The sequence below is a fragment of the Festucalex cinctus genome, chromosome 17 (assembly GCF_051991245.1).
Source record: "Festucalex cinctus isolate MCC-2025b chromosome 17, RoL_Fcin_1.0, whole genome shotgun sequence".
NCBI classification, from domain to species: domain Eukaryota; kingdom Metazoa; phylum Chordata; class Actinopteri; order Syngnathiformes; family Syngnathidae; genus Festucalex; species Festucalex cinctus.
The window spans coordinates 12,949,476-12,965,979 of record NC_135427.1 but is presented as its reverse complement, the minus strand read 5'-3'; the positions used below and the strand labels follow the sequence as shown (position 1 = coordinate 12,965,979).

At 42.4% G+C, this 16,504-nt stretch overlaps 2 protein-coding genes across 3 annotated transcripts; one reads left to right on the top strand and one right to left on the bottom strand.

Annotated features, from left to right (window-relative positions):
- Window positions 1–347: 347 nt before the first annotated feature.
- cdk5r1b (cyclin dependent kinase 5, regulatory subunit 1b (p35)) lies at window positions 348–7,093 on the bottom strand. Of its 2 annotated transcripts, XM_077502332.1 has the most exons (3): window positions 6,660–7,087; window positions 3,604–4,584; window positions 348–2,769 (listed from the first exon to the last, which is right to left on the bottom strand). In XM_077502332.1, the coding sequence occupies exons 2-3, from the start codon at window positions 4,494–4,496 to the stop codon at window positions 2,754–2,756; spliced, it is 909 nt and encodes a 302-aa protein (XP_077358458.1). In that variant the 5' UTR covers window positions 4,497–4,584; window positions 6,660–7,087; the 3' UTR covers window positions 348–2,753. The 2 variants fall into 2 exon arrangements, with proteins under 2 accessions (XP_077358458.1, XP_077358459.1); XM_077502333.1 differs by lacking the exon at window positions 348–2,769 and having other exon boundaries at window positions 3,600–4,584; window positions 6,660–7,093.
- Window positions 7,094–8,709: 1,616 nt separating this feature from the next.
- On the top strand, window positions 8,710–16,185 carry psmd11b (proteasome 26S subunit, non-ATPase 11b). Its single transcript, XM_077503283.1, has 13 exons — window positions 8,710–8,831; window positions 10,676–10,777; window positions 10,863–11,059; window positions 11,996–12,053; window positions 12,170–12,364; window positions 12,434–12,578; window positions 12,662–12,722; window positions 14,043–14,105; window positions 14,203–14,328; window positions 14,452–14,487; window positions 14,573–14,624; window positions 15,019–15,161; window positions 15,243–16,185. Exons 1-12 carry the CDS (start codon window positions 8,741–8,743, stop codon window positions 15,159–15,161), a joined length of 1,269 nt encoding a protein of 422 aa, XP_077359409.1. The 5' UTR covers window positions 8,710–8,740; the 3' UTR covers window positions 15,243–16,185.
- Window positions 16,186–16,504: the final 319 nt, after the last annotated feature.

Below are 16,504 nucleotides of genomic sequence, written 5' to 3'. Positions count from 1 at the left end.
AGTGCATTTTATTTGGATTTTAGATTCAGCACAGTACAAAAATAAATGAAAATTAAGTCGAGCCGGGAAATGAAATCAGGAACAACAGCTTTTTTTGTTGTTTTTTTTTTGTTTGTTTGTTTTTGTTTTGTTTTCTGGAAAACATGTGACATTTTAATAACTGTCATGAACCCCTCCTTCCCCCGAACCTCCCACCAGCTTTGTTTCCGCACAATCTTATGTACAAACACACACATTCGCAGACGACCTGGTCTTGAGCCACTTCTGTTATTTTTTTCTACAAGGTACGCAACAACAGACACAAAATCAGCAGTTTTGTTCAGTTTTTTTTTTTATTTTTTTTTATTTTTTTTTTTTGTTTTGTTTTTTTTTATTTTTTTTAAGCTTGTCAAATGATTCAATGGCACCAATGGAGGAAATGATGCTTTTTTTTGTTGATGTTAAAATGTGCTTTTTGTTTTCGTTTGGCTCTTTCCACTGTGCAGCTTGGTATTTCTTTACATTTCCGTTACATTGCCAACATAAATCGTCTTTTTGGCATGACCCTTTTTTGCCAAAAGCTGTTTTTTCACCAGTTCACTTCAATGATTTGCACTTCCAAACCTTCAACTACTTGGTGCAAACATGACTTTGGAAATGACCTTCAAAAGATGAACAGGAAAGCTTTAGAAGATAAAAATATCCAAACTTGGGGGGGGTCTTATCTTTCAAACACAGCAGTTTAGATGTTGCTTGTACTCCACTGATGTATTATTTTTGGATTATGCACATAAAAGCCTCCTTAGCACAATTTCTGGTGACTTCCTGCCAAGCGCAGTTGTAATCGTCTTCAAATGTGACCTCTCCTTTTAAACACACTTGCAAGCCTTCCCTCTTGTCTATTGACTTTGTAAAATACTCGTAAAATTTGACGCCGGCAGTAAAATAACCGAGGGGAAATGTGACGTCTGCTGTAAACTAAAGGAGAGACGGGATGTTAAAAATTCAGCAAAACTGGGTGAGAATACAGATGAACCATAGATATGACCAAGCAGCAGAACAAGACTTTTATGCCATAAGTAAAATTTGATGCGAAAAATGTAATGCGGGAGAAATCTGAAGCTCGAAAAATAAAAGTACCAGACAAATGCAACACCAACAGCAGAAATTTGCTGCCAGAAATAAAATCCGTGCAAACTTTTATGTTGGTGGTAAAATATGGAACAAATGTGACGCCACCAGCAGTAAAATATGGTATAAATGAGTACGGGAGAAATGTGAGCTAGGCGATTTATGGGAGAAATTTTGTTAGCCGTTAAATATGGGAGAAAATACGGGGAAAATGTGGCACAGTAAAATATGGTAGAAATTAATTATGGGGAGGGAAAAGTGACAATGGCGTATAGATTACAATAGAAATGTGATAGAGTAGTAAAATACGGGCTGTATGTGATACCGGAAATTTGATGTTGGCGGTAAAGTATGGAACAAGTGTGACGCCACCAGCAGCAAAATATGGTATAAATGAGTACGGGAGAAATGTGAGATAGGAAATTTATGGGAGAAATTTGATGTTAGCCGAAAAATATGGGAGAAATTTGATACCTGTGTAAAAAAGAATACTGTACGTGAAAATGGGATGTTGGTACTAAAATACAGGGAAAATGTGGCCCCAGTAAAACATGGAAAAAATAAATATGGGGGGAAAAAAAGTGTTCATGGCATGTAGATTACAGTAGAAATGTGATAGGGTAGTAAAATACGGGCTGTATGTGATACGGGTGTAAAATACGGGAGAAATATGACTGTGTAAAATATGAGCGAAATGGGACACGGACTTAAAATACACAAAAAATGTGAAACCGTCGTAAAATCTCGTCAAAAATGTGACACAATCAGTAAAATATGGGAGAAATAAATACGGGACTGAAAATCTCCTGATCACCAAAGGGAAGATGTGCAAGTATGCTTTTGAAGTCCCACTGAAACCAATCAACTACTTTTCATCTTTTCACTCCACTTTATTCCTATTGTCACTTGTTGTTTCGTCGTCGTTTTTGCTGGTCAGATTGTCCCTGTGGGTCATCCGTGATAAATCCCTGACACTCAACCAGAAGCAATCTTCATACCCACCAAACGATGAGACAAAACGCTCAAGCGAAAATGTTCATTGACGTGTAACGAGCTCCTAAAAGTCATTAAAGTGAGTAGATATCAGTGTTAAGGGAGAGCGTGATGGAGGATATGGCACTGTTAATGGTAGATGATGAGCACGCTAAGTAGCAAAAATCATTTTTAGCAAGCAGAGCTAAAATCAACACTAATGCAGATCATCGAGTCCAAAGAAGAAGAAGACGAGAAAAGTTTGCTCCTCTAAAGTCGCTGGCAGGCGTGCAAAAAACATATCATTCTAATCATCATAACCAATTATTACAAATCAAATGAGCTTGTTCCAGAAGAGCCATAAATAAAAAGCAATAAATAAGCTCCACACGGGTGTGAAAACATCCAGTAACTTGTCGCATAAGATGAAAAAAAAAAAAAAAAAAAAGTCACCGTCCTCTGGCTGAGAAAAAGTCAGACGACGCAACGTTCCATCCCAGCGTTCCCCACTTTGTGTATGAGAAAACACAAAAAAGTCCCAACGCCTCAACGTAGCTGACATTCCGTCCCGGACTCGTCCAAAGTCCACGTGAGTCCGCGTTGACGTTGAGAGAGGATGCCAAGAGGGGGTGGAGGAATTTTCATTGGTGTCACTTGATGACGAGCGCCAGTCAGGCGATGGCCCTCCTGCAGGGTACACGAGACGGGCAGCAAATGTTAACACACTTGACTTGAAATCAGCTTTGTTTTTGCACAAAAGACATGATGTCTCTTAATTGTCTATCTGTAATTGAATGATTATTTTGACATCTTTTTTTAATGTCAGAGAATTCATTAAAAAAAAAGGCAGAAAACTGTCAAAAAAGGTCATATATAAAAGGTGATATTTATTTATTTATTTATTTGTTTGTTTATTTTTTAAAGTAGCACTAAGGAACTTTTCAACCTTTACAAAATATTTTCAGAACTTCTGATGAAATATCAACTTTGCCATGGCCTGAGAGGTCTGTGTCATTTTTACTGGCACTAAGCAACTATTCCTAAAAAATATGAAGTCATTATTAAGGAACAGGAAGCAAACCACTATGTGATCCGTCAAAATCCTCTAAAATCGTTGGCAATATGGAGAACTCAGCTTTTGAAAGCACTGGCAGTGAACGAGGTAAGAAGAAAAATCAATCTCCAGACTAAAACCCTATCGAAAGAAGAGACTCGAACCCATTGAAATAAATCTCCAGGCTTAAACCCCGTAGAGCATGCAGTCTTCCATTAAAATAACCAAAAACTGAACAGCTCCCTTTACCAGCCAAACTGTTATTCCAATTAGTCTCTTAAAAACTCCATACTCAATGGGGTTTTAGTCTGAATTAATTGAATCGGTCTCACTGTTGAAATTCTTCTGTTTGTTTTAACATGTTTCAAGTTTATCAGGGAGACTGCAATCATTCAGTGCCAATGACGGCTATAGACGTCTAAAAATCTACTTGAACCCCCTGGCGTCATGCCCCGCACCCGTCTCACCGCTCCAGTCCGACGAGCAGGCGTCCGCGCTCCTCCTCCTTCTGGCTCTCGTTCTTGAGGTCGGCGAAGACCTGCGTGAAGTAGTGCGGGTCCGAGTTGATCTGCAGCATCTTGCCGCTCATCAGCTCGATGATGGACAGGCAGCGGTCCCAGAAGGCCTCCTTGGAGCTCTCCACCAGGAAGGGCTTGAGCGGGTAGGAGATCTCGTTGCCCATGTAGGAGTAGGACAGGTAGAGGCAGGTGAGCAGCACGGCCTGCAGCTCGTGCTCGCCGGCCACCTCGGAGGAGACTACGTCGCGGCACAGCATGTAGACGAAGACCACGTTGGCGGGTGTGACGAAGCCCTGGTCCTGCCACCCTTGCAGCAGCAGCGAGCGGTCCACACTGCGCAGCCACAGCACCGGCTCAGTGGGCGACAGGTGCTTGAGGCGGTAGCAGCGCCGGCACAGGAAGTCGCCCAGGCAGCGCAGCAGTTCGCTGGTGGACGCCTGCACGATCACTCGCTTGGGGGTCCCGGGGGCGGCGCCCACCGCGGGGGCCTTCTTGAGCGAGGCGTCGCCGTCAGAGGCCTTGTCGCTCGGCGTGCTCTGGTCCTGCGCGAAGGACGACAGGTTGGCGCACGACTGCGACTTCTTCAGGTTCTCGTTGTTCAGCTGGCTGACGTTGTTGTGGTAGGTGCCGTTGGGCTGCACCTTCTTGGAGCCCTTCTTCTTTGCCGACACGGCCACGATGCGCTTCCACGGCAGCACGTTGATGAGCGAGTGGCGCTTCAGGCCCTTGTCCTTGGCGTTCTTGCTGTTCTGCACCGCCGTGTAGTGGCCCACCGTGGCCGGCCCGTCTTCGAACAGGGCCGCCTTGCGGTAGCTGGGCGACAGGGACAGCACGGTTCCCATGGCGACGGCGAGGAGACGACGGAAGAGCTCGGCAGGGGACGGCGGGCGCCTCGGCTGTGCCGCTCGGCTTTCACGCGCCAGATGGCGGCTGCCGGAAAGCCAACGAGATCAATAATCAGACGGATTCAGGACCAAGTCAAAAACAAAAATTGAACGAAAATGATATTCGCTGTCTTGGTATTCCCAAATTTCACTGGCAAATGTAAACAACAAAGATGGTTGACTCCATAATTTGCATATGTTAAGTTAATGTAACAAATCTATTTAAAATCTTATAAATTTTGTTTTGCCAGTTACGGTCTGTCCCCATGTGGGTCGCTATTGTTGTGTGATGACAGATGATAATGGGAAAAAAATTGCTGTAAAATCCCAAAACACTTCAAATTGTGGGATTTGATGGTGGCCAGGTTGTTTGCTGCTGCCGTCTAGTGGTGGAGGTCGGAAGTGTACCCAACATTTTATTTTTATTTTTTCTGTCAAATGACACGTCTTAAGCCTGGTACACAAAAAGGATTTTTCAAATCTGAAAAGATTTGTCTCATCACAGCTCCCTCACAAACATAAAGTTCATCTCAACAATGGTCAAGATTCCAGTCCTCCGTGAGAGACCTCTCGCGTGATTATACGTGAGCTAATCAAACCCGAAGGGGTAAAGTTAGTACAACAAACGCGACGAACTGGAAGTTTTTTTTTTTTTTTTTTTTTTTTTTTTTTACGAACTGAAAGTAATGATGGTGGTTTGCGGACTACTTCTCCCACGAGCTGGTCCTCCATGGTAGAGGTCCACCAAACTTTGTGCTTCTGGTCGGACATTCTTTCTGATAAGCTTGTTGTTTTTGTATACGCGCATTTCCGTCTTTTTCAGTTACGGCGCCTCTTGATTGGCTACATTCCGTTTGACGTCACAGTTGGTTGCGCAGGCGCACCTCGACATTCCCGCCGATTTTTGTCGTAAAAATAAGATTGTCGGCCCGACTGGTTTTCGACCCAATTATCTGGACAAATCCACTCTTAACACATCTAACATTTAAAAATAATCTCATAAGACAAAAGATTCTCTGCCGTTTGACGTCCTTGGTCGGGAAGGAGCAATATCGGGACAAAAACAGCCCGATTCTCTCTATGTGTGAAGCAGCCATTATGTTGCGTAGCTAGCTTAACTTCCACCACTGCCACCCGCACCTTTCTCTGCATCATCTTGAGATGTTTACCAGCCTATTTTGAAGGCGCTATTCCTGTCAATACAGCCGGCTGACAATAAATTATAAAAAATAAAATAGAATAGGTACGTTTTTCAGCAAATAGTTTGTGTTAAACTAAAAAATTTGAAAGCATGTGAAAGTTCATATGCAAATTAGCTTTAATTTCCTTTTCACTCTTATTACTAAGTTGTTTGTCCTTCAGGCTTATTAGCAGCATTGACTGGACTCTGCTGCAGCGCTGGAGGGATTCATTAGCCTCACACACACACACACAACACACAAACAGGCGTCTTGCACCAGATGATGGTTGTAATGAAGATAATCGCACGTAATGATCAACAATATATCATGTGTTTCTATTCCCTGTGCCACGCTGTAAAAAAACAAAACTACGAATAATAAAACACACCCTAAATGGTGGTTTGCATTAATATTTCAAGAGCACAAATCCATATTTAATGTGCAATGGCCGATGACTGAATCATGCACCATCTCTAAAATGGACGCCTGAAATGTAAACACCGTCCATAAGGTCCAGTTATGTATCGAACGCCATGTATTGGACATGGGATCATTTTTATGTAAAACGAGGACTTAAGAAATGTCTCGTGTCTCTCATCGTCCTCACTGCAGCGGCATGCCAACCGAGCCGAACCTTTAGCTCATCATCGTGCATCACTTCAGCGCCGTCATACTTGAGAAAAAATACAATTTAAGCCCCCAGGACCGAGTGTAAATCTGATTTTAGGCGGATTTTTTAGGCTAATTCCGGCTCACGGATGCTCTCCATGGTTCTGAAGCTGAGTCCGTGCGTGGAAACGAGGCTATTTATAGCCACACCGTGCAACAAAAAAAAAAAATCCACACGCGTGAAAATAAACATTCTTGCATCCTCGTGTTATTTGATATCATCCTGTGTAACGTTAAGTCAAAAGATGAATTTTATAAAAATAAAGCTTACCGGGGCTCCGAATGACTGCGCAGCGACGACGACGATGAAGATGAGCCTCTTCCCCCTCATGAACGGCGACTGACGAGCATCTCGGTCCGTTTAAAAGACGCCGAGAGAAGCGATAACCCCCGATGATGAAAATATATATATAATCAATCTATTTATACGGGAAAACACGCTATGGATGCGCAGAGTGGATGCTGGGGATGAAGATGCGCTCCTGCTCCTGCGGCCGCGTGATGCTGCGAGCTGCCTGACGATGTGTAGTGTAATGTCGTGTAGTTGTGTGTATAGTGCGGTGTTGTGTTGTGCAGTGATGGCGCAAAGGCGGTGGTCCTCCTGTAAAGCGTCCGCGCCGCGCAGCCGCTTCGGTGAACGAGTGCGTGCACGCGGAGCCCCGCAGGCGCTGATGTGTACAGTGCAGCGGGCGCACCTGAACGCACCACCAAAGCGTCCTGTGATTGGAGGACGGTTTGCGTTTGACCCAATTTGAGGCACATTGACACGAATCTACTCCGCCCGAGGGCAAAATCAATAGGAAATGTGCTCATTTAGCTTGACACACGTGTTACCTCTGCTAAGAGCAAATATATTGAACGCTAAGTTAATTGTCAAGATCGTAAAAGATGGACACGTTTAGCTTTTTTTGTAAGAATATAAAATACGATAAAGCAAAACACTAGTAGGCCTGTAGGTAGTATTATTCATTTTTGAGTGCTACGTGGGTGCCCTGATACTAATCTTTCCCCATTTCTTCAATTCCATGGACATTATGCTGTTCCTCGGTGTGCGCACCTTGGCCACCTGGGGGCAGTATGATACAAATACAGTACATGGAGACGGTCAGAACTCTTCATACAGATGGGGGAAAATATACCTGTCAATGTTGTAGTATATTATCTGTCTATATATTACACCACATTTGTGTTCCAATATAGTTGTTTTTTGTTTTTTCCATCCATCCATCCATCTTCTTCCGCTTATCCGGGGTCGGGTCGCGGGGGCAGCAGCTTCAGGAGGGAAACCCAGACTTCCCTCTCCCCAGCCACTTCAACCAGCTCCTCCGGCGGGATCCCGAGGCGTTCCCAGGCCAACCGAGAGACATAGTCTCTCCAGCGTGTCCTGGGTCGTCCCCGGGGCCTCCCGCCAGTGGGACATGCCCGGAACACCTCACCAGGGAGGCGTCCAGGAGGCATCCGAACCAGATGCCCGAGCCACCTCAGCTGGCTCCTCTCAACGCGGAGGAGCAGCGGCTCGACTCTGAGTCCCTCCCGGATGACCGAGCTTCTCACCCTATCTCTAAGGGAGAGCCCGGACACCCTGCGGAGGAAACTCATTTCGGCCGCTTGTATCCGGGATCTCGTTCTTTCGGTCACGACCCACAGCTCGTGGCCATAGGTGAGGGTTGGAACGTAGATCAACCGGTAAATCGAGAGCTTTGCCTTTTGGCTCAGCTCTCTCTTCACCACGACGGACCGATACAGAGTCCGCATCACTGCAGACGCTGCACCGATCCGCCTGTCGATCTCCCGCTCCATCCTACCCTCACTCGTGAACAAGACCCCAAGATACTTGAACTCCTCCACTTGGGGCAGGATCTCATCCCCGACCTGAAGACGACACTCCACCCTTTTCCGACTTTGTTTTTTTTGTTTTTTTTGTTTTTTTTAATAAAAACTGACTGATGCTATCCGTTAGTCATCAACGTCATTTTGCATTGCTTCAGCATTAAGCTGCACATACTTTACTAAAGCAAAGCTATCTGGTTGTTTTATGTAATTTGCGTTATATTTAGTTTGACAGTACAGTATACGCCAGCATGGAGTTGACTTCCATCGTACAGCTATCTCATATTTTTGCAAAAATCAACTATTTATCGTTAGTATCTCAAGGCACCACCATACAGCCAACGTTTTGATACTTATTAAATGTAATATGCTTTTGAGCTTTCACAAAGTATTGGACAAGTTACTGTTGTCCAACACAAAAGGCTATTTTGCGTTAGACTACACTTCCCGGCGTGCCCCAAGTCGCCGTGACGTCACATCCTGCACGTACTTCTCATTCAGGCTGCACTTTGAATAAGGAAGATGGCGGCTGCAGCAGTGGTCGAGTTTCAGAGAGCTCAGTCTCTCATTAGCACGGACCGCGACGCCTCCATCGACATTCTGCACTCGATAGGTACGAGTCACGCTTTTATTCGGAGTCCGGGGGGGGCACGTCACGACACGGAGGACATTTTCTCGCCGCTTTCTCAGCGTTTCGTCGCTCGTGGGCCGGACGCTAGTTGGGGTAGCGGCGAGCCGGCTGTGCGGTGCTGACTCACTGTTGAATGGGATGGACGGACGTTAGCTCGAACTTAGCCGCTCTGCTAACAGGCCTGACGTCTCACGCAAGTCGTGTTTTGTCCTTTTTAACTTTTTTTTTTTTTTTTTTTTAACTCTCACCGACTTGCTAGTTTATTTTTTTATTTTTATTTGTGCCATTCGTGTATCCATGATAACTGGATAGCGTTGTTAGCTTGTTGTTACCGTGACCGTGATTGGTGAGGCTGTGACATGTTTTTGTTGTTGTTGTTTCTCTGGGTACATATTGTTCTTCACAATGACATGACAACGTTTCGCCGACGTTTGTTCCGATGAGTTTGAAAAAAAGCGATTTTGAACTTGTGCTCCGCATAATGTATGTCATGTGTAAACACTTGGCGAGGTTGCCCTCAAATTGCCTTGTCACAGCGGCAGGCTGAGCTGTCAACTAGCTCACCTCGTGTTTGTACTCACAGGTTGCACATTAAGTACAAATACTTGCGTGAAATAAGATGCTGGTGGAAGTAGACAACATTGAGTCCCCATAGCTTTGCTTCCTGACAAAAAAAAAAAATACACTGAACTATGGATAGAGGTGCAATAATTAATGGAGATACATCATGAACTTAGCAATTATCAAATTAAGGCACAGCTATTTTGATAATTCATCGTTAAAATTCCTTGTTTAACTTCCAGATCCTTAACAGTAAATATTGGCCTATCTGTAATCGTGCATGAAAGCAGGCTGGTTGTATGTGTTTAATCAAAAGAAGATATTTGCAAATATCTACTTTTACTCAGGAAAACAATGATCAACATTTTTGACGATTTTGAATATTGCAGACCAAATCTGAATCATAATAATTTGTTTGTGCATTTTCTGCATCTCTTAGATTTCAAAAACTGTCTTGCTTTTGATTAAGTTGATCGAAATGGGGGAAAAAATAATCCAATTAATCCCAATTGAATTATCTAATAACTAAAAAGTAGATGTTTTTTTTTTTCTTTTTCAGGTTTAGCAGATAATTTTGAACACCAGAATCTGGTGTTTTTTAAGCCAGCAAATGAGACGAGTCACGACGACACATTTGGCACAAATAACCATAGCAGAAAACATGAAATGATTCTCATAAACCCTTGGGTGTGGAATATCAGATTTTCCATAGTATTCGCTGCTGTGGGGGGGGAAATTATGATTTTAACAGAGTTGGAAGTTGATACTTAATGTTTTTAAATGTAGAAAGTAAAAAATTAGTGTACAGGCAGAAATGTGAAAAATGTTCTGTTAGAGAAACAAAGTATTTGCACTTTGCTACTTCCTACCACTGCTCATGACTGATGCTTCGAGCGAACTACTTGTTGCTACTTGCCTGTGAACTGAAAATATGAAAGTGAAATGTCTGTTCTGTTAAATGCTCATCCATTTTTTTTTAATTAGCCTGCAGACTGGTTATAGAATAGAATATAGTCAACCCTCACCAACTAACAAATCTATTTGCTGAAAAAGTCACCTACTCTTCAAACGTATCAGAAATAAAAACACAACAGCGAGTGTTGACTAACATGCTGATATGTGTTGGAATGTAAACAAGGCAAATCAATTTTCACTGACTTTTTTTTTTTTTTTTTTTGCTGTGGCTCAACAGCAATTCTGTTGATTAACTGTGGTAAGTCATAACTGCACAAAACTAACAGGATGTAACGCTTTGCCGTTGACAGTGAGGCGAGACGTCCAGGAGAACGATGAAGAAGCAGTCAGGGTCAAAGAGCAGAGCATCCTGGAGCTGGGGACGCTGCTGGCCAAGACGGGACAGGCGGCAGGTGAACATTGAAACTCCAACAGTGTGTCTTTATTTTTAAGGCAAAGTCTCATGTGTCTCTTTAACGACCGCCCTCATGTCCCCAGAACTCGGCGGCCTGCTGAAATTCGTGCGGCCGTTCCTGATCTCCATCAGCAAGGCCAAAGCAGCCCGGCTGGTGCGCTCGCTGCTGGACTTGTTCCTCGACATGGAGGCGGCCACGGGACAGGAGGTGGAACTGTGTCTGGAATGCATCGAGTGGGCCAAGGCCGAGAAGAGGACCTTCTTGCGACAAGCTCTCGAGGTAAAGACAAGATAATGAGTGAAAACTGAAAAAAAAAAAATAGGAAGCTCTCAAAGTACTGGGGCGAGACGTCATCGGCCTTTTTATGAATCTGAAGGCCGATAAAGCTGCTGTCTCACTGAGCGGTGAATGCTTGCGAACGTAGCGAATTTCGGGTTTTCATTAACATTTATAAGATGTTCAGAGAGTTTTTACTTGTCGCAAAGACATTTCGAACATATTCAGGCAATTTTTCACTGTCTGCAAAGAACTTCTGAAATCTTTTACAAACCGAAAACCCTAAATTAGCTCCACTTGCATGCATTTGTTGCTCAGTGAGATATGGGGAACTTTTCATTTATGGATTTATTAAAATTTCCCCTTTATAAAATTGTTGCTAACACTGGGAACTCCTTATACTTTTTATTTTGAAAATTACAAAAATAATCATGTTAAAATTAAGATATAATGTTGGAATTAAGAAATCATGTTGACATTTTAGAAACTTGAGGCAACTATATACTTGCTTAATTTTTAATGTAGCTTAACACATGCTGATGATCCTGGAACCTCCCTGCAGTTTTTGTTATAATTTTTCAACAGAGCTGTCAATTCTTATGTTTAAAATTAAAAGATTATTATTTTTTTTTTACGCTAATATTTTCTCTTTTGCTGCAAATGAATATTGGCTTGAAATATCATTAGCTGTCCGCTTGACCACTATTAATCGCTATCGGCCTTAAAAAAAAACATATCGGCCCATTACTACAAAGTACCACCATGTTAACCAATAATTAAAAAAATATATATAGTCAAGTAGTAGTAATAAGTGTTAACAAGTCAGAAATGCTGCAGAGATCTGTATAGCGACTTTTCAAGTCTTTTTTTTTTTTTTTATGTGTCATGTCGTACCAATGTGATTCATTGTCTCCCCCCATTTTCTTCTTGTGCCTTCAGGCTCGACTCATCTCGCTCTATTTTGACACCAAGAGGTACCAGGAGGCCTTGGCACTCGGTGGGTGCTCGACGTTTGACGTCCTATTATCCTCTTTATTTCCATCCGCTGCTATTCTGGTCGTCACTTGGTGGAAAGACGACGAATGAGCATTTATGAGTGAACGTCCGTTGCAGGCTCTCAGCTGCTGCTGGAGCTGAAGAAGATGGACGACAAGGCCCTGCTGGTGGAGGTGCAGCTGCTGGAGAGCAAGACGTACCACGCCCTCAGCAACCTGCCCAAGGCCCGCGCCGCGCTCACCTCGGCGCGCACCACCGCCAACGCCATCTACTGTCCTCCCAAGCTCCAGGCGGCGCTGGACATGCAGTCAGGTGGGAACGACAGAGTTGACGTAACCCCGACGCGTCATTCCGAGCGCTTTTCTTGTCTCCCGTGCGCAGGGATCATCCATGCGGCCGAGGAGAAAGACTGGAAGACGGCGTACTCTTACTTCTTCGAGGCCTTCGAGGGCTACGACTCCATCGACAGCCCGCGAGCCATCACGGCCCTCAAATACATGCTCCTCTGCAAGATTGTCCTCAACTCGTACGTACACGTTTGGGATGTGTTGTTGTTATTGTCGACTGGCTGATAAATGAGATTTTATTTGATTTTTTTTTCGGTTGTAGACCGGAGGAGGTTCAAGCTTTGATCAGCGGGAAACTGGCCCTGCAGTACACCGGACGACAGGTACATTTCATTTCCTTTGCTCAGCCAGACTAGTGTTGCACGGGGTACTTTTACCTGTACCGTACCTCGATCTTTTGGCATCAAAAACGGCTCTGCATCATTTTTTTAAATTTTTTTATTTATTTTTTTTAAGTTCCGGTACTACGCGACAGCACTGCCTACGCTTGTTTTCAATAAACACATGAAGAACACGCGCGTGGTTTTCGATTTTCAGTTTTAGAAATGTTTTGTAACAAGAGCAAATGTTTTTTGCGGAAAAGCAGAAGAATAAGCACCAATCGCCCTCGCCGCGGACTCGAGGTGCGTTCAATGAACAGGCACACAGTGGGAAATCACAGCTATGCATAGAAAAAGCTCAGATGACTGACAGAATGACATGTTGTGACGCATTTTTGACACTTCCCTTAAAAATAAGTCGAGTGTGAATGATTTTGTTCCAGGTTTGTAGTATTTGATTACGCATTTGACTAGTTGGGAGTGGAATGGAGAAAAGCAGACATGCATGCACACTCAAGCAACGTTACATTGAGTCATTGGAGTGCCACTACATTAACAATATTTAAAGCGAATATCAAATGCAGTCAAATACAGTACTTCAAGAATATGGCATGCAATGTGAAAACGTATACTAGGGATGCACCATAATGCTATTTTCAACCAATACCGATAAACCAATAATTTAGAGGTGCCAATGTCGATAACCGATAAGCCGATAATTGTATGCAAAATTAACTTGAATACAAATATGCTTTGAGTCCTACTAAAACTCTAACAAATACATTGAAACATTGTCTAAACTTTGCACAATGTTTCAATGTATGTAAAGCACCATGAAGCTGAATTTTATTGATGATATGAGCCACAACAGATGGACCAACGTGGCATGTCTATAATTATTGCTGGATTTCTTTATCTGGTTTATCTGTATGAAATCAAATTGCCGATAATTATCGGCAGATTTCTCTATTAACTGGTTTATCTGTTTAACGTCAAATTGGTTGATAATTACAGATAATTATCGGCCACTGATATTATTGTGCATCCCTAGTATATACATAAATATATACAGTATGTACGTACATAAATTAACACGTATACATCCGACTATTTTGAATGAATAAAAAATAATGTGAAGTTCTTTTGTCAGTTTTAATATTGCTGCTTTTGCTGATGTTTTAGATTTTGTTGTTTTAGTACTGGTGTCGAGGTATTTTATGCAGGTATAGTATCAAAGTCAAAATTTTGGTATTGTAACAACACTAATCCAGACTGGATTATTATTTATTTATTTGTAATTATCAATTGTCACCCTCCTTGCAGACAGACGCACTGAAATGCGTGGCCCAGGCCAGCAAGAACAGATCGTTAGCAGACTTTGAAAAGGTAACAAAAGTCTTCCGTTGGTCCAGTCTTGTCTCACGGTAAGTTTTGTTTGAATGTTTTTCAAGCAAGCATGCCCCCGCCGTCCTCCTTCCCGCAGGCCCTCACGGAGTACAGGGCGGAGCTGAGGGAAGACCCAATCATCAACACGCACCTGGCCAAGCTGTACGACAACCTGCTGGAACAGAACCTCATCCGGGTCATCGAGCCCTTCTCCAGAGTTCAGGTACGTGATCGGTTCCTTACGGGGGTGTCCTGCATTTGAATCGTTTATGATGGACATGATATGTATGATTTTTGACACATATGAATTCATACATTTTTAAAGCATTTTTGTGTGCTTTTCTAGATAGAACACATATCAAGTCTTATCAAACTCTCTAAGGTTAGTCGACTCAAGTAAGCCACTATCTATGAAATTGTATAATTGCGAATGATGAATTTCTTTTTGTTTTGTTTTTTTTTCAAAGGGGGATGTAGAGCGCAAACTATCACAGATGATTCTGGATAAAAAGTTTCACGGTATGTTTTTGTTTTGCAATATACGATCTACTGAGCATGCATGCGGAGATGAAACGATGGGAAAACGTCATGGCACGAGTATCATGACCAAAATGGTCACAATTGTCAGGGCTATTGTAATATCAGTAAAAACAGTCATAAGCAAGCATATAAACGCTTGGCTAGCATTACAAAACGTTTTAGTTTAAATAAAAATAATCAGCAACCCTATGTACCGGTTTTGACATGACATTTATGAGTTTTCAAGACTTTCTATTAACAAATTGAATTGGAAGCTTATTTTCCTTTTAATCAAATGTTTTACTATTTAAATTGGTTTTGGTAATGAATAGACCAGCTCTTGTGAAACTTCACAATTTTATTTATTAATTATTTATTTTTTGTGTGGCCTCAGGAATCCTGGACCAGGGCGAAGGAGTCCTGATCATCTTCGAGGAGCCGCCAGTGGACAAAACGTACGAAGCCGCCTTGGAAACCATTCAGAATATGAGCAAAGTGGTCGACTCGCTTTACAACAAAGCCAAGAAGCTGACATAGGTGAGCGACGACATAACAGTAACGCTTGACACATACAGTAAATGACCTTGATGATGTCGTTTTTCCATCATTTGTCCTCAGAGCTGGCCTGCGGGCATGACCTGGAGGAAGCGTGCGTGTGTGTGTGTGTTTGAGCAGCTTATGTAACATTTGAAGTCGGGGACAAGGGAGACGATGAAAAAAGTGCAGTGAACAGGATTACCCCCCCACCACCACCCCGCCTACCATCACCCATCAGACACACCCCTCCTCCCTCTCTCAATGGACAGTATCACATTTTTATTTTATTTTTTTCTGGCCCTCTTTTATTTTGATATCTCATTTAAACTCAGCGGCCAAGCCAGGCCATCAGGGAATCTTATTGTACAACCACAGTAAAAAGATTAAAAGGAAGAACAGTACATACCACTTCAACCTCTTCAGCCTTCAAGATCTGCTCCAAAAAGCAGGGGGGGTACACTTTGTGTTCCTTATTGTTTATGTTCTCCGTGGTTTTCAGGAGTACACTGTTCACTTTTTGGGGAAGGTTGGAGTACTCCATTTTGGTTTTACCCCCTCAATCATATCATTGCCAACAGTTTAAGTCCCCACTGTATTTCAGAAGTGTATTAAACTCACTATATTTGCTTTTGGTTTTGTGTTTTTGTAAAAAAATAAAATAAAATAAAATAAAAAATTAAATAACATAATGGTTGCCACATGCCTGCCCCCCCAACCCCTGAATGCTCATGTATGTTTATAGAAGAGGCGAGAGGAAATTTCACCACGAGTGCCACGTTCCCTGGCGCTTGTCTGCCTCTTGTCGGGGTGCAACATTAAAAAGTCCCATTAGGCAAAAAAAAAAAAAAGTATTTTTTTTTTTTTCCTTCAGCATCCCTGACTCTGCTCTTCTCCATTGTTAGTTTCTAGCATTAGCGTGGTATGCTAGTAACCAAACAATTTGTATGTTTTTTTTGTTTTTTTTTCTTTTTGTTGTTCTCTTATAAAGACATTTTCAAAATAAATATTTTGTATTTTAAAGAAATTTGTCCTGTCTTGAAATAGCATGAAAATACCTTGGCAACTGTCTTCTCACTTTCTAATTGGGTTTTTAAAAAATGTGATTGGCTCTGAGGGGGGGAAAAAAAAACCATTAAAACGGTCAATATTAAATAATGAGTTTATTAAAATATATTTGGGACACAGCATAAGTAAATGCATCACTGAATACATTTTTTCTTTATATATATTACTACCGAACATACAATAGCCTTTCTTATCAATGACTGAATCAATTAACTATATATAGCAGAAACAAAACATACCAGGGGAGATTTTATTTATTTTATTTTTTATTTTTGCTT